Source organism: Rhinolophus ferrumequinum, chromosome 10 (genome assembly GCF_004115265.2).
Source record: "Rhinolophus ferrumequinum isolate MPI-CBG mRhiFer1 chromosome 10, mRhiFer1_v1.p, whole genome shotgun sequence".
Taxonomy (NCBI): domain Eukaryota; kingdom Metazoa; phylum Chordata; class Mammalia; order Chiroptera; family Rhinolophidae; genus Rhinolophus; species Rhinolophus ferrumequinum.
The window spans coordinates 26,214,848-26,233,785 of NC_046293.1; the positions used below are offsets into that span (position 1 = coordinate 26,214,848).

Consider the following 18,938-nt stretch of genomic DNA (forward strand, 5'->3'; position numbering starts at 1 on the left):
ATCAAAATAATGGAATGTTATTATTATGGATTGAATTGTAGCTTCCAAAAATATATATTTAAATCCTAATCCCTGCACCTATGAATGTGATCTTCTTTGGAAATAGAGACTAATTCAGTATTACTGGTATCCTTATATGAAAAGGAAACTGCATGTAAACACAGAGATACACCGGGAGATGCCATGTGATGACAGAGTCAAAAATTGAGGGACGCAGCTGCAAGCCAAAAAACATCAATAATCAACAGCCACCAATGGAAGCCAGTAGGAGGCAAGGAACGATTCCAACCAGAGACTCCAAAGAAGCATACTGGCACCATGAGTTTGGATTTCTGTCATCCAAAACAGTGAAAGAAGAAATTTTGGTTGCTTTAAGCCACCAAGTTTGTGGTACTTTGTTATAGTAGCCCTTGAAACTCAGACATCAATGAAAAACAATATGACAATAAATTTGACATTTAAACAAAATGGACAAGTTTCTCGAAAGATAAAAATTATCAAAATGGACAAAACACAGAAAGTCTAAATAGCCAAGTCTATTAAAGATGGTATACCTAATTAAATAACTCCTCCCAAAGAAAACTTCAGACCCAGATTATTTTACTGGTAAATTCAATCAAACATTTAAGGAATGAAAATACAAACTCTACCCACCCCACTCCCCACAAAAGATAAAAGAATAGATGGATATGAAAAATATCACAAATGAATATATAAGGCCAGTATTTCCCCAACACCATAAAAAAAGATTTAAATAAAAGAAAATAACAGACCAATATCCCTCATGAATATATACACAAAAATCCTTTAAAAAAATTACCCAAGCAAACCCAGCAACGATAAAAAAGGATAATAAATACATCGTGACCAAATGGGATTTATCCAAGTAGTGCAAGTTCTATTTAATATTCAAAAACAATTGATGCAATTCACCATATGAAGTGACTAAAAGGGAAAATCAATATAATCATCATAATTGACCCAGAGAAATTGTATAACAAAATTTAACTCCCTTTCATGAAACTCTCAATAGACAACTATAGAAGGGAAGTTTCTAAACATGATAAAGAGGATCTACCAAAAAAAAAAAAAAAAATCTACAGCTAACCTCATATATGATAGTGAAACACTAAATACTTTTCTTTGTAAGATTGGGAACAAGGCAAGGATGCCTGCTATCATCACTTGTCTTCAACATTATACTGGAGGTCCAAACCAGCACAAAAAAGCATAGAAAAAAAAAATCCTAAAAAATCTACAAAAAAAAACAAGTACTGGCAATAAGTAAATTAACAAGATGACAGCATATGATGTCAATTTACAAAAAATAAAAAGTGGGCAAAATATTGAATAGACGCTTTAGATTAGAAGCTATCTGAATGGCAATAAACATATGAAAAGATGCTCAATGTCATTAGTCTTTAGGGAAATGCAAATTAAAAAGCACAATAAGATACCAGTACACACCCACCACTATAGCTTAAATTTAAAGATTGACAATATCAAAGAATGGCAATGATGTGGAGAAACTGGAACTCTCATATATTGCTATTCAAAGAGTAAATGATGCAACCACATTGGAAAACAATCTAGAAGTTTCTTATAAAATTGAACATGCACTTTACCACAGGACTCAGCAATCAAACTCTTAGGCATTTAATAAAAAGAAATGAAAACACATGTCCACACAGTGGCTTGCATGTAAATGTTCACAGAAGGTTTATTCATAATAGCCAAAAGTTGGCAATACATCAAGTGGCCATAGGGGAATGAATAAACAAATTGTAGTGGATCCATACAATGGAATACTACTCAATAACAAAAAGAATGAAATACTGATACACCAAACAACATGGATTAATTTCAGAAACATCCTGAGCAAAGGGAAACCAAATACAAAAGAGGGCATGACATGAAATTCTAGGCAAAACTAATTTGTAGTGACAGAAAGCATATCACTGGTAGCCTGGGCCAAGTGGGTGGAGAGACAGAAAGAAAGTTTTGGAGGTGAAGCAAATGTTCTGTATCTGGATTTAAGAGGTGTATACATTTGTTAAAGACCCATTCACCTCGTGACTTAAAATGATGCATTTTATTACATGCAAAGTATAATTGAATAAAGTTGATTTTTTTAAATGTTAAGGTAAAGATAGATACAGAAAGCCTGAAGAATTGTCCCAGATTAAAGAAAACTAAAAAGACATCACAACTAAATGAATCACATTGAACATGGAGGAAAAACACCTATAAAGGACATTATTGACAGTTGACAAAATTTAAGCATGGACTATGGATGAAAGCAGCACTGTATCAATGCTAAATTTCTTGATTTGATAATTGCACTATGGTTATACAAGACAAAGACTTTGCTCTTGTAAAATGTTTAGACAAAGGCACATAATGTTCTCAATTTGTTATCAAATGGATCAAGGGAGGGAGAGAGGGAAGAAGGGAGGGAAAGAGAGAGAGAGAGAGACTATAAAGCACAGATAGAGCAAAATATAAACATAACTGGTAACTACAGGTAAAGGTTATATAACAATTCCTTGTACTATTATTTCAACTACACAGTAAGTTTGAAATCATAGCAAAATATTTTTTTTTAGTATGAAAGGTAAGCATCAAGATGGAGGCAAAGATAACTATTTTTTTTTAATTTCTTAATTATGCTATCTCTCAAAACCAGAGGATATTGAAATGATGGAGCCTATAGATAAGGACAAGACCCAAGTATTTATGAGTTCTCTAGTTGGCTCTGCGGGTAGCACAGGAAAATAGAGAGAATAATTCTTCAGGCCCATTAAAGAGAGGAGTAACTGCTCTCCAAAGACAAAATTGTCCCCTCTTCCCCAAGAAGACAGATGGTATCTGATCTCTCATATCATAGTCCAAAAGATCATTTTCTTCCTCTTCCAGTTCATTTTTGTTTCCACAATTGACTAAGGCCTGCAGTCAAAAATATTATTTTGTAAGTAACCACAAATTATTACAGGAAACAAACAAACAAAAAAAGACAAAATTCCATTTTCACCTTTCCTCCTTAGTCTCTATTAAACCAGACACAATGCAATCAATTCTCTTCTCACAGATACAATTGTAGGTTTTAGTGCAATCAACATCTGTTAGTCTTGTTGAGCTTAAAAAGGCACATTTTCCTATTCCAGAAGACAGATTCCATATTTTAAGATCACTGTAAAACAGAAAGTATACACGGTCAACTGTTCAATTCTGAAGCTTACAACAACATAAATCTTAAGTTTTTCGGTCTGTTGTCTAAAGAACTGGAATATGGAAATGTTAATCATAACTTCATCACTAAAAATTTTCTTTCGCTCTTAGCCCATTAACTACTTTGGCTCACACACATAATCTCCCATTTTATTCCATAGTGGGAATTTTGATCAGAAGCAAAATTACCTTGTAATATTGATATGGCATTGTGATATGGCAAACCTGCTTTCTTACTTTAATTTTTTCCAAAAATGTGACAAATTAAAAATAAGTGAATTTCTGTCACAGAAAACCAGGTCTCATGTGTGTATATTTTAAGGAGAAAAAAAGCAGAATTGGAACATAGTCAGAAGTGAAGTTAATTGATGTTTTTGTTTTGTTTCTTTTCCTTCCCTATCCCATAACTAATAATTATTAGCTAAAACATAATAATTCATTGAAAAATACCTAAAAGCAGGACTCCTATTTCAGCAAAGTGGTGGATTAGGTGCCAGAACTATCTTCTATTGAAAATAATTATAAATGCTAATTTAAGAAAAAATTTAAACTTTCTTGAATAAGTTTATGAACTGGCAAGAAGCAGATTCGTAACTTGGGTTGAGTGTTAAATAAAGGTGGGAACGCAGGAAGATAAGCAAAGCACTGAAGCCACTTTTCCCCTTAATTGATGTAGTAGGCTGAATAAGAAGTCCTACCCACGATTCTCAATAGAAGACAAGCTGTGTGTTCTGTGTACAGAGTTGTGAGGCCAAAAGGATATATCTTTACCATAAACCACCTAAGAACTGTCTTGAACCTTGGATTTAAGCATATACCACCCAAGAATCCAAAATCACAAGCCATCCCTCATGTAATTTGCATTTGCTGTATTATGTAAGAATATTCAAATCTGCTACAGGGAAAAAAAACAGAAACAAACAAATCAGGAAGATAAACGAAATTAAGTGGCTTTCGAGGCATCTGCAGAAAGCATAAAATATGTTAAGTATGGGTAAGTAAATTTGTAACCAGGAGACGTGTTTAGTACAGATACAGTAAGTGGGGCATCTGTATGCTTAACATAGAAAAGGAAGAACCAAGTAGGCACTAAATATCATACACAAAATATACATGATGCGCATAGATACCCAACATTCATGAGGTCTTAAGCTTGCTACCTTTTGGTGACACTCACTTTGGCCCTTTGCCGAAGAAACACAAACAAAACCTATTGCTGCTCATGGGGCCACTGGGAAGCTGACGCTGTGGCCAGGCTGCCATGCTCCTGCGTCTCCCAGTGGAGAGCATGTACGTGCTGGCCACAAGGGTCTGTTGGGCCCCCTTACTCAAATTCCAAGTCTGGTCCTGGAAACAGCACCATCGTCAGGGAAGGGTTCTGTATGAAGACTGTATAGCCCACGACCTCAGGTGATCCTTTCACTCACATGCACCTTATCCTAAGTATGACAACCTATCCCATCCCATCCATCCAAGTGTGATAAGCAATCCCATTTCTTCCCCTTTGCATAGTGCGTTGTGTTTTAAATTATTGAATTAGCCATGCAATTCGAGCATCTGAATTTGGCCCATGAGCCTTTCTGTTCTGTGACCTCTGATATAGCTTGCCTGGGAGTGTATTCATAGGCTACGATTACATCAAGGTAATTTCCTGCATAACATCTTTTGTAGGTTTACAGTTCAGAACTACACTACTTACAGGGCCCAAATTTAGAATGAAAAGTGGCCCGTATTTATAGTACCCCAAGGAATCCAACAAAAGCAAATTCTTTCTTGAGGAAGCCACCTTCATCTCAGATCTCAATTTCCACAGCAATTCAAAAAGAAATCACTAAACACAAAAAGAAAATGGTATCGTGTACAAAAGCCGCCAGAAACAATAGATTAGACCCACAAAACTTCAAATATTAGAATTATCACATATCAAATATAAATGAAGTATGTTTACTATCTTTAAAGAAATAAAAGACAGCTTGAAAATATGAGTAACTAGCAAGGAGATTTGAAAACATAAAACAGAATTCCTAGACATAAAAATATAATAGTTAAGATTTCAAAAATATTGAACAGTTTACCAGCAGATTATAACTTAATGTAAACCCAAGAGTTTACAAAATACTGCACTTCAAAACAGAAGGACGATAGTGCAGGTGTCTGTGTGTGTGTACTCACATATATTTATATTTACAAATATATATAAACATATGTGTAAATTAATACAATAAAGGAGTTTCAAATGAATTTTGGGGATACTCAAAATACTTTGTGGCTACAGGAGGGATCACTGTGGCTAACGCAGGATGATCCAATCACTTCTTCATATAACTTTATGATTTTATTTCATTTCTGTGTACCTCATAACACACATACTTTTGAGCACGTGATTAGCATAATATTTTTGATTATTAATAACTCTGCATGACACTTCCCTTCTTTTTTAACTATACTTCCTAAAACACTTTCTTAACCATCCTTATTTTTACCAATAACCTCTATTTGAAAATGAGTTACGCTGTGTGAAATGAGAGAAGAAAGTTTTTAGATATAATACTTCCAACCCCAACACCAATGTTAGAGTTTGAATGCATTCCAGAGACTTACAGTCCAGATGTGCCACTGTCAATCCATTCCCATTTCTTTTCTCCTCCATTAAATGATAATCCAATCCAGTACATATTTCTATTAATCTTGGATTGAAGGAAAGTCTATAAAGGAATCAAAACACATCATGTGACTAAATTCCCATCTGTTAGATGAATGAAGAGAAGGACAAGTAAAGCGGCCAGCTGTTTCTATGGCGAGTATTCTGCTACTCTCCACATCATCCTGCATTCCTCCTTCTTAGAAAACCCTCTCTCCCCTCAATCCCTGTATTTTCATTTTCCAACATAACTCCCTCCTACTAGATTATTTATTTTTGTCAAAAATGGCTGCTAGTGTCATAGATTATTTAAAATTTTAAAACATGGAAAAAAATTATAATCTAAATATCTAACAATAGGAGACTTGTTAAATACTTTATGATACTTCATGAACTGATTCAAAATCATGTCCCCCAAAAATATTTAAGGATATAGTAGAAGAATTATTATATATTCTTAAGTGAAAGAAGGAATCTTCAAAATAAATTTATTAAAATAACAACTGTATGTGGGGAGGTGTACAGTAGAGACTTCAGCCTCATAAGAGAAAGACTTGCTGTAGTTTAGTACTTGGAAGGGGTAAAGGAAAAAGGGGCAGTATTTGGAAATATTTACTAGTCCAAAAATGTATCAAAGTGACATATTACATAATATCTGATTAAATGACTCAATGTGCTTTAAAATACAGATTTAAATTTAACTGTATTTTACTGCATCAAATGTAGAAAATATTTTATGACTTGACATCATAAATTCTTCTGTATTATGATTTAAAACACCTACATATTAGATTTGCATATAAATTTTGTGTTGTTTTCCTAAAAGTTAAACGCAGGTTTCAAGGCTGATCTTTGCAAACATTTCTCTGTAAAAACACATTGTGTGTATATGGATAGTGTTTATTAGCAATAAATTTAAAAGATACTTTTGTTATTGTGTTACTGTATTTTCTTTTCATAGTTCTTTTTGAAAGATATAATTTTGATATAACATACAAGAATATTGATCTAGTAAATGTTACCTGAAGATGCGATGAAAAACACCATGAAGACAATTTGTAAAACGGTTATTAGTTTTATGTTTCTCATTATTATCTCCATTATGCAGATGGGGAAGCTGAGGCCCAGAGAGGTTAAGTAATTTACCAAGGGTCACCCAGCTAGTAAGTGCCAGAGCTGGAACTGGCCGCAGGCCATCTGGCTCCTGTACTCCTTGCAGGAACTACTAGACCACGTTGCTCTGGGCTCTTAGTAACCACCTTGTTGGTACAGATAACTACTCATGCCAGGTGTATTTACCAAATGGATAAGTATTACATCACAAGAAAGGCATACTTCTCTGTGAGCGGTTTTCCTGCAGATTCCTTGGAAAGGGAGATGACTGCAAAGACTCAAACTGCATCCTCAAAGGGGTTTCCCTTTTGTAAATAATAATGGTCATCATGATAGACAATATGTATTGAATGCTTAGTAAATAGCAAGATCATGTGCCTCTTAACAGGCAGTCTCCTGGGAGAATCTAACTATATGATTTTTGCTCACGCAACAGACACAACACGAAGAATAACTGAAGGTCCCTCTTTCTAGACTCCCTACTGTCCTTAATATTTTGGGTCCGAGGGTGCGAGTCAGAATCTAAGAGAATAAAAGGGAATGTAATCGTCCATGATACCCGTTCATCTGCATCATCTATCTTCAGAAGAGATGACCCATAATTCTGGCAAATCTGTTTACATTCCGTCCAGGTTTTACTTTCAGCGGTAAAATAATAACAGTTCATTCCACATCCTTCAAAGAGTTTGTCTATAATACATAAGATGAAACATTAAACTTCTTGTTATCTGGCATTCTATTAAGCAGAGCAATATATTTGTCAGCCTTTAATAGCTATCAATAATGATAATATGAAGTTTATCAAGATTCTATCAAGGTTGGTGCAAAAGTAATTGCGGTTTGAAAGGTTAAAAATAATTGCAAAAACCGCAATCACTTTTGCACCAACCTAATAGAATGCCAAGAGCTATCTGCGCTGCCATGTTCATTGTAGCATTATTCACAATAGCCAAGATATGGAAACAACCCAAAAAGTCATTGAGGGATGAATGGATAAAGAAACTGTGATATATACATGGAATGATTAAGCCTTAGAAAGGAAATCCTGCCCTATGCAACAACATGGATGGACCTCGAGGACAATATGCTAAGTGAAATAAGCCAGTCCCAGGACAAGTACTGCATGATTCCACTTATATAAAGTATATAAAACAGTCAAACTCAAAACTCAAAGAATGGTGGTTACCAAGGGCAAGTAGGAGGCGGAAATGGGTAGTTGCTGTAATGTTTCTATTGTAAACAATACTATATTGTGCACTTAAAAACTTGGTAAGAGGATTTATGGCATGTTAAGTGTTCTTACCACAAAAAAGAAACAAGGGACATAAGGAAACTTTTGGAGGTGATGGCTATTGCTATTATCTTAATTGTGGATGGTTTCACAAGTGTATGTATATGTTCAAAAACATCAAACTGTATACATTAAATATGTGCAGTTTTTTGTATATTATTAATACCTAAATAAGCTGCTTAAAAATTATAAAATTAAAAAAAATTTTCTGGAATGCCTTCTAAAAAAAAGAAACATGATTGTTTGGATTTTTTTCTTTTTTCTCTTATATATTTTATAATATAATATTAAAAATATTATTGATGCTTAATAATAGAAACAGTAATTTCTACTAATTACCATGCCTAAATGAGGTTAAATATGCAAAAGCTCTTTGTTTACTCTAAGTCCTAAACAAATATTTAGTAGTTGTTGAGAACCAGGTCAATTCACTCCATTGTTATGCATGATACCAGAGTTTTATTTTATGAGATTTAATATTTTTATCTCTTGGATATTTTTAATGGTATCATCACACAGAGGTGCACATATACCAACACTATGGTAAGTCTTGCAGACGTACTGCAGGGAGTATACACTGATTACAAACAGACCAAATACCTGAAGTGAAGGCAGAATGGAAACACACACACAAACACACACGCACACACTCACACTCACAATTATCTTTACAACAGCATCCAAATAAAAGTTCTTGTGCTCATGTCAGCCTAAGTATATTTTTATTGATAGCCTCCATATTTTATGTCAATGACAAAGTAGAAGGGATTAATTTTCCCACAGATCCAAAATGATCTGAATTTCCAGGGGAGTTGACATACTATTAGGTTTGTGCAAAAGTACTTGCGGTTTTTGCAATTACGTATTTTTAACCTTTTAAACTGCAATTACTTTTACACCAACCTGATATTTCACCTTCTGGGAGCAATAGGAATGAAAGAACTGCCACTGAGCTTGGGGAAATACAGAGTTCTACTAATCCAAACTTGCTCCTGGAGTCTCAAGCCCATATTTGAAACAAGCAAACCCAAATACTCACAATATATCTAAGAGGCACAAATTAAAGTTTTCCGGTAGACCTATATCGTTACATGTATCAAAAGCCTGTCATTAGCTTTGAAGCTTCTGAAAAAGAAATAATGAAAAACAATGCACTCTCTCATTAAAGATTTCCTTCATACCTGTATTTTGCAAAGATGTTGAAAAGATTTTTATTGTATTGCATCTGTTCTTTTCTGTTAAGAGTAAGGCCAGTTCCTTTTTACGCTGAATGGTTTTATTTTTGAGAATACCATATTCTAAAGTCTTATTTGTCAAAAGTTGCTCTTTTAAGTAGCTGTCATTTTGCATATTCTGGTACTTTTGTCTGAGGTTCTGTAGAATTTCATCCTGCTGATGTTTTTCTTGAGTACACTGAAAAACTAAAATTAATAGAATACATATAATATAAAAATGTAGTCATAATACTTAAATGTTGCAATTAAAAAAACAGAAAAAAAATCTCACTTTGACAATCAACCCATTTCATTACTTTAATTAGCAATTTGACATTTAAAAAGTAACACCTCAGTAAATTGACTAAAAAATGAAATATCAAACCTCTTGCTACTAGCAACTTAAGTGTATAATAAATAAAATAAGGTATCTGAATAAAATTATGATGGCAACACCTTACCATTCAATTTAATTTCTTTTTAATAATTAGCACATTATTTACAAATAGGAAACAAAGTAAAAACCATTCAGTCAACAGTTAGTAAACACATCTTCTGAGTATGAAAATCTACACTAAGAAACACGAAGAAATAGCACCATCATTATTAAATAGAATATCCATAGGAGAAAAGATGAAAATATAAATATGTCATTTTATCTGAGTGTAACATATTAGTGACTTTCTCTAAAGATATCAAGGAATTCAAATAAAAGATAAAAGTTGATGAATTCAAGATTCTAACATCCATTAAAGAACCACTCATTTTACTAAATCATTTCTTCATTGTATTCTTAGAAAAATCAAGAGAAAACCATAAGTTCTTGTGAAAAGTTTTGTCTCAAAGAATGTATATCTAAGATTCACAATGATCTAAACTTCAAAGGCAGAATATTACTAAGTCCTGTATCAAAGGGAATATTACCATATGTTATACAAAATGAGGCAGCTCATTACAGCTGCAGAATCACTGGAATAGGAAAGTAAAGTGAAAATCACACTGGGATGTGTCAGGAAAAATCACCAAGAGAGAGCCATCTGGGACATTCCCTAATTATAGCCAGGAAATAATTGATGGTACATGGTTAATATCTACAAAATTAGTGGTTAGTGCTATGACTCAGACAGAAGGATGTATTTCAATTACTCACTCATTGTCCCCAGCACGATAACTGTCATCAATAGAAGTAAACAGAGGATCCCTAGAGTCCTTGAAATGAGATGCCAGGGTCCTGAAAACTCTTTAAATAAAGAAGAAAATAATCATCAGGGATATAGCTTAGCCTATTACTAACCTTCACCTGGAATACCATTTGAAACTAAGAGACAAACGTTCTCTAAAAATTTTTACAAAATGATATCATACAAATTGATTTAAATTTGAGATACAGTAATTACAGTTTTAAGGTTTCAGAGTTCTGACATATACCCATTGTAGAAATCCTACATGAGAACAGTTCTATAGGATTTCAAAAGTATAGGCATCCCTTACAAAAGCAGAGGACAATAGGCACAACGCACATTTAAGAGAATCCACACTGACGTGGGTACTCCTTGCTATGATCACAACCAATCATGGAGAGGAAACAAAAAGCAGTTACTATTCTTGAGACATTGGTAGCCAACAGTGGATATTCTGAAGCTGCCAATGTGATTGGGGTCCATCCTGAAAGATGTTTCAAGAAATCGACTTTCTTTTCTTTCTCATCAATTCTATTTTTCTCTAGACAATGCTATATTTATCCTTGGGTGTTCTCAGTATATAAAAGCTGTATCTCTTATTATCACTACATTAAAACTATAAAAGTTATTCTCAATTTAGATTTTGTGACAATATTTGAAAGTAGAGAGAGAGAACAGAAAAATTAGAATGCCTCTTTTGATTTGAACATTTTGCAGCTTTATTGCCATTAAGCATCAGAAAATATTTCAGACACCTAAAATATCTTTTGTCTAAATAAAAGTGCATTTTTCATCTCTTAAACATTCTGTAAGACTTTTATTTCTCTAGGAAATGCAGTGTTTTCTTGAGTCTCTAGTCTGTTCTTTACTTTTAAAGGCCTCAAAAATTCCTCTGACCCAATTTGAATGAAAACACTCTGTTAGCTTCTCCAATTGAAAATAATTCATTGTTTTCTCCACACTCACAAACTTAGAAAAATTGAAATAAAAAAGACGTGCACTACTATGCCAATTACGGTTTTTGTATTACCATCTGAGAACCTGAAGTACAAATAGGAATTTTTTTTCAAATTTTAAGAGTTTGACAATGCATAAGAGACAGGTAAATCTAGACACTTAAAACATACCTTTGTCATCACTTTTCTCAGGCATTTGAGTACCACCAGGCCTTAATCTGTTTTGTGACTCTGAAGAAGACTGAAGAAATCTCGGGGTTGAATAAACTACTTCTTGATTGCTCATCTCTAGAATACAAAGAGAAAGATGTTTTGCATTAAAACCTTTGCATTGGGATGATGTCTAAAGAAAATTTAAAATGTCAGTCTATAGGAACATACCAGAAATAAGAGTTATCTGTGTATGTCTGTCTGTGATGTGGGTGTGTGTTTATTAACTACTTCAAGTGCCTAAAGCACATAGACTGAGACTGATTTATATAAGAAATTTATGTAAGATTACTGCCATGATTATTAGAAAACACAGAAAAAAAATTCTTCCCCCCTTTTCCGCCTCTCCCCCACTCCAGTTTAAGCCGTTGTTTCTCGGTCTAGTTGTGTAGGACACAGCTCCCTGGCCCATGCTGGTATTATGAGACTTGCACTCCCCCTGGCTGAGGCAATTGGTCATCAGCTCACAGCAGCTCACAGCAGCTCGCTGCTCATGCAGCCCATAGCAGCCCACGGCAGCCCACGGCAGCCCACGGCAGCCCAGCTCCAGGGAGAGCCATTGTTCACAATCTTAGCTGAAGAGGGTGCAGCTCACTGGTCCATGTGGGAATCAAACCAGCGACCTTGGCATTAGGAGCACAGCGCTCCAACCACCTGAGCCACCGGGCTGGCCCAGAAATTTTGTTTTTAATGTACTAATAGATTGAATAGGCTGGGTCCTATTCACCTAGGCAATCTAGCTCAAAATGTTTAACATACATATACAAATGTTAGGCCAAATGACTGAAACACCTTTAAAATTATTTATTCAAAAAACAAAATTCTACATTTTTGAAATTCTGAAAAAAATAAATACTTTGGCTTAAAAAAACAATATTCACATTCAGATCTATATATAAATATTAAAAAGTTCTCAGTTCCAGACAAGATGGCAGAGTAGGTAAAAGCTATGCCTGCCTCCTCTCACAACCACATCAAAATTACAGCTAAACTACAGATAAACCATTATTGAGAATTGTCTGAAGTCCGCTGGACAGAAGTCCTATAATTAAGGATATACAGAAGAAGCCACATCAAGACTGGAAGGAGAGGCAGAGACACTGAATGTGCTGCCCCACAACTGCATGTGACCATTAAACATTGGGAGGGGTATCTTGGCTGTGGAGGTCCCCCCTGAGGAGCAAGGGGTCCCAGGCCCACACCAGGCTCCCCAGTCCACATTTCTAGTGCCAGGAAAAGAAGTCCCCACAATTTCTGGACATGAAAACCAGCAGAGATTATGGTTGAGTGAGACGGAGGTTCACTGGAGTACCAGGCATTCCTCTTAAAGGACCCACACATGGACTCACTTGCTCTGAGCTCCAACACTAAGACAGTAGCTCAAAAGGCAGCAGGGACATACGGGGAGGAACTGAATTATCTGGCTTCAGGACAAAGACTGGAAGGGCAGCTTTCTCATAGACAGAAGTGCTGGAAGAAGCCATTATTCCTTTGTTGAGCCCTTCCCCCTCCCAGTGTGCACATGCAGTCAGGTGCCATATCTGAGTCTCCATCGACCTGGCTAACACCATCCGCCCCACCATGGTGATTCCCTGATACCCTGATCCACCCAACTTTTGGAACCACCCAAGCCACTTTCAATGACTTTTCCATACTAATGGCCTGTCTTGGATCATGCTGAGGACTTTCCTAAAATCTCTCAAAGGCTCACAAACCCCAAATAAGCAGCATCTAGCCTTGGCATGCCCTCTTAAACGGCCCTAAGTTTGGCACTAGCAGCAGCCAGCCTCAGTTTGTAACACAGCCTTTCCCAATCACCATCAAGCCAGCACAAGTGGAAACCATCTGCAGATCAATTTTTAGCTCATACCAAGGGGCCATAGACAGGATACAGTAAGCAGCTGAATTTGGCCTGCAACACAGATCCTCCCAAGAGGCCCCAGAACCAGTACACCCAATGGCCAGCTTCAGATCACACCAGAGCACTACCCAACCACCTCCAAAAAAAAACATGCCCAAAGGGCAGACTCAGCAGGCACCAGAGCCTCGCTAAAGTGAATCCTGCTCTATAAAGTCAGCCCCTGTACAACAGCTCCTTTACAGTAGTTACAGCCAGTCCTCATAAACAATCAGCCTGAGAGTCAATTCCTCCCCCTGATGTGCAAACAGCAACCAAGGTTCAACTGCAACAGGAGGGCACACAAAACCCACACAAGAGACACACCTGGAATACCCAGCTCTGATGACCAGGTAGACTGCACAACTGGGCTCCATGGGATACCTATTACATAAGCCCACCCTACTAAGACCAGATGACACAGCAGCTCTACCTAATACATAGAAACACAAACAGGGAGGTAGACAAAATGAGGAGACAAAGAAACATGTCCAAAATGAAAGATCAGAACAAAGACCAGAAAAAGAACTAAACAAAACAGAGAACAAGTAATCTACCAGATGCAGAGTTCAAAACACTGGTTATAAGGATGTTTCATGATCTCAGTGAGAACTTCAACAAAGAGATAGAAAATATAAGAACCAGTCAGAAACGAAGAATATAATAACTGAAATGAACACATTAGAGGAAATCAACAGTAGATTAGATGAAACAGAGGATTGAATCAGCGATTTGGAAAATAAGATAGCAGAAAACATCCAATCAGAATAGCAAAAAGAAAAAAGAATCGAAAACAAAAAAAAAAAATGAGGACAGTTTAAGGGGCCTCTGGAACAACATGAAGCATACCAATATTTGCATCATAAGGGTACCAGAAGGAGAAGAGAGGGAGCAAGAAATTGAAAACCTATTTGAAGAAATAATAACAGAAAACTTCCCTAACCTGGTAAAGGAAATAGACATACCAGCCCAGAAAGCACAGAGTCCCAAATAAGATGAATGCAAAGAGGCCCACAGCAAGACACAACATAATTAAATGCCAAAGGTTAAAAACAAAGAGAAAAATTTAAAAGCCACCAGAGAAAAGTAGTTAGTTACCTACAAGGGAGTTCCCATCAGACTATCAGCTGGTTCCTCAACACAAACTTTGCAGGCAAGAAGGGAGAGGCACAAAAGATTCAAAATGATGAAATGCAAAGACCTACAACCAAGATTACTCTACCCAGCAAAGCTATTATTTAGAATTGAAGGACAAATAGAGCTTCCCAAACAAGAAAAAGCTAAAGGAGCTAATCAACATCAAACCAGTAGTACAAGAAATGTTAAAGGGACTTCTTTAAAAAAAAAGATAAAAAAATATAAATAATAAATGTCAATAACTGCATATCTATTAACAATTACTTGAAATGTAAATAGATTAAACATTCCAATCAAAAGACACAGGGTGGCTGAGTGGATAAGAAAACAAAACCTTAACATATACTGCCTACAAGAGACTCACTTCAGAACAATAGACACACACAGACTGAAAGTAAAGGGATGGAAAAGATATTTAATGAAAATGGAAACCAAAAATTTTTAAAAAGCTGGGTAGCAATACTTATACCACACAAAATAGACTTTAAAATAAAAGCTATAACAACAGACAAAGAAGGATCCAGTAATCTCACATCTGGGTATTTATCTGAAGAAACTCAAAACACTACTTTAAAAAGACATACCGTATGCATCCGTATGTTCATTGCAGCATTATTTGCAATAGCCAAGATATGGAAATAACCTAAGTGTCCATCAATCAATAGATGAATGGATAAAGAAGAAGTGGTACATATATATTATAAAACATTACTCAGCCATAAAAAAGAATAAAATCTGACCATCTGCAACATGGATGGACCTAGAGGGTTTTATGCTAAGTGAAATAAGTCAGACAGAGAAAGACAAATACCATATAATTTCACTTATATGTGGAATCTAAAAATCAAAATATACCAATAAATAAAGAGAAACAAACTCATAGATACAGAGAACATTTTGATGGTTGCCAGATCGGAGTAGGGTAAGGGGATGGATGAGAAAGGGACAGGGATTGAGTACAAATTGGCACTTACAATAGTCATGGGGATGTAAAATATAGCATAGGGAATATGGTCAATAATATTATAACAACTATGTATGGTGTCAAGTGGATACTAGATTTATTAGGGTGATACTTTTTAAGTTATCTAACTACTGTGTTGTACACCTGAAACTAATATAATAGTCTATGTCAACTGTAATTGAAAAATAAAAATTATTTTAAAAAATGTTCTCACATTGTTTTCAATTATAACATGACTTTACCAGAGTGTTTCCCAAAGTGTATACTATACACCATCTGCAAAAGAATTATTTGAGAGTTAACATTGCAGATTGGTTAACTCTCCAGATTCCAGTGCCCCATGCAAGATGTACTGAATAAGAATCTTTTACATTGGAGCCAATACCTGTATATTTAATCCCAAATGATTGTATGTACATTACAATTTTAGAAAGAATTTTCTAGTGTATGATGTTGCCATAGAAGTCTATGTTAAAATAAAATTTTCAATAGGCAGTCATTAGGTAATATCCATAAAGGATTCAAGCTATTAATAGATATCAATATAAAAAGAAATTATTAAATAATAAATATTTAAAATGTACCTTGCTTCTTACATTAATCAATATGAAAAGATGATATCCAGGAAACAGAAAATATGAAAAACAAATTGCACATATAACTTTATTCTTTAAAAAAATCGTTTAAGTTGCAAAATTTTCTAAACTTAACTATTCATATTTTCTCCCATTTCCTAAAGAAGAGGAGTCTTTTCTATTACAGAATCCTTCAAGATGGATAAGGTAATATGTAAATCATTAGGTCCAAATTAAAAGGAATTAACCCCCAAATCCGTCTTACTTTGATAACACAAAGCACAAATCGTGGCATATTTTAAAATACAAAAACTACTGCTGAACTACAGGTTTCGCATTTCTTTCAAAGTTAATGCAATTCCAATGCAATCAATCTAGAACGCTTTCCTATCAACCCCATACTCAGGCCGAGTCATTTGTAATAAAGTAACATATTCCCAGAATCTTTTTTCCTCAGAATCTTTTCTTTATAAATGGGACTAATAGGATATTCAGGCACAAAGATCTGAGAGAATAAAAGTCTCTGTTACCTGGATCTGTGCCAAGCAGTGATGCTGGTGGAGAAAGCTGACCCAAAAATGAGGCGGGAGAAGTTGGCCTCTCCGATTCTGGCTCCCCTGGGGGCGTGAGGGGCTGTAAGACGGAAGGCAGAAATGAATTGCCTCTGAATAGAACTCCAACTCAAAAATTTCTGCCCCTCCTCTTGACCAAAGTGATAAAGGAAATTGTATGATGAAAGCTGATATTGACAGTGAAGGAAAGATGGCCATGAGCTACATGTTCCTCCATTTCAAGTAACCAACTACTTAGTAGTCTGCAAAATTGCGTTTAAAATCAACATTTGGGGACTTAAAACATAAAGGAACACAGCTTTCAAAAAACAAGAACTCATATCTTTAACAAAAACGAGCATATCTAAAAGAAACTACTAGTAAAAACAAATGATTAAAATGAAAATGTATAAATATGTATCTGTACATACACATAAGAAATATCATGACATTTCTTTGACTCAAATAGTCTGCCAGAAACTTTCCTTTGTATGTTACTATTTACAAAAAAAAGATCATTTCTTGTTTCCATTATGTTTATTGCAGATAAATGTATGTAGAAATTATTTTAAAACATCCATAACTCGACTACAAAATTTTTTGTTTATTCTTCTAGTCTTTTATCTGTATATGACCAAAATTTGTTTTATCTGTTTACTATCAGTGTTGGTGTCACTTCACACACAATGTTTTTGATCTATTATTTTCTAATAAATGTTTCCTCATTTAAAAATATTGGTCTAAATGTGATTTTCAAAACCATATAGTTATTACCCACATGGATTATATCATAATTTATTTAGGTAATCCCCTACTGTGTGACATGTAGGTTGTTTCCAATTTTTTGCTAGTATAAAAAATATGTGGCTTGTACTTTTCAACATTTTCTTAGGAAAATTTTTTAACATGAAATTGGGGGTCAAAGGGTATATAAAGAACTTTGATGCATATTACCAAATGCCCTCCAGAAAAGTTGTTCCATTTACACACCACTAGTTGTGTGTAAAAATGTTCACATTTGAATTTTTTTTAAGAAGAGATACTAATTATTCCTGTATTTGAGTTTTGTCCACGAATATTACTTCATAAATACGCGTTATCGTCAACCTACCAGCTAAAAGAAATACATTTCTATAACTTGGTTTCTATGAGCCAAACCCTCTGAGACTATACCCAAATCTCTCATTGAGGTTCACTTTCTTTTCATAAGGCCCTGCCAATCTTCTGACATACAGTTCTATGAAATCAGTTTAAATTGCTCTTCAAATCAGATGATTGTGGTTAACGTGGAGTGTGGGGGAAGAGGAGTGAGGTGGGGAACAGAAGGGGAAATTGCTTATGCAGGAACAAACCCACCCCTATTTCAACAGGCTCTGACCAAATTCTTTGCTTCTTCTTTTCTTCCTTTACCAACCTCTAGCCACCATTAAACCATCGTGCTTGGGATGGCCTCCCCATTCTTCAGTTTGCTCATGTCTGCCCCCTCTCCTCCAAACTACTTATAAACAGTCTACTGAATGTACTAAACACTAGGACCCCAGTCGAGGTTATGCTGCCCCTTGTTTGGCCCTCAGTGGGCCCACTTCTGTCCCCCAATGCGATCCTTAGTGTCTGAATCACCACTGAGGTCTGCCACTTTCATCATGTGCAACAGTGAACTGAAATGTCTCTCAGAGTTGAATTGCATTCAATCATGTAAGCAAAGTTTCGTGGAATCTGGACACTTCAAGAATACTTGCTGCCAGTCATTTTCTTCTCTTTGCCCTTGTCTTGGATTGGCTTCATCAGTCTCAAAACAGAGAAAGGTCCCTACCTTCTATACCAATGCCAAAAATAGATGACAGATGATAGATACATAGATACATAGATAGATACGTAGATAGATATGAGTAGATGAAGTTCTTCTGCTGAGAGGAGATAAAGAGTGAGGGTGGGAGAAGTAGTAATGACTGTGGAAAAGGTGGCAGTATTTGGGGACCT

General features: G+C 35.3%; 1 protein-coding gene across 1 annotated transcript; it reads right to left on the reverse strand.

The window, feature by feature from the left end:
* Nucleotides 1-2,763: 2,763 nt before the first annotated feature.
* On the reverse strand, nt 2,764-17,013 carry LOC117029129 (killer cell lectin-like receptor 2). Its single transcript, XM_033118156.1, has 8 exons — nt 16,938-17,013; nt 11,796-11,912; nt 10,638-10,727; nt 9,455-9,694; nt 7,542-7,672; nt 5,830-5,933; nt 3,032-3,190; nt 2,764-2,946 (listed from the first exon to the last, which is right to left on the reverse strand). Exons 2-8 carry the CDS (start codon nt 11,908-11,910, stop codon nt 2,940-2,942), a joined length of 846 nt encoding a protein of 281 aa, XP_032974047.1. The 5' UTR covers nt 11,911-11,912; nt 16,938-17,013; the 3' UTR covers nt 2,764-2,939.
* Between the last annotated feature and the right edge of the window lie 1,925 nt (nt 17,014-18,938).

Excerpts from the sequence above, each read along its gene's own strand:
- LOC117029129 (XM_033118156.1), bottom strand. The coding sequence starts at position 11,910 with ATGAGCAATCAAGAAGTAGTTTATTCAACCCCGAGATTTCTTCAGTCT. Across the intron at positions 10,728-11,795 it reads TGAGAAAAGTGATGACAAAG|AGTTTTCAGGACCCTGGCAT; the intron begins GTATGTTTTAAG and ends CTTTATTTAAAG. Across the intron at positions 3,191-5,829 it reads GACAGTGGCACATCTGGACT|TGATCTTAAAATATGGAATC; the intron begins GTAAGTCTCTGG and ends TCTGTTTTACAG.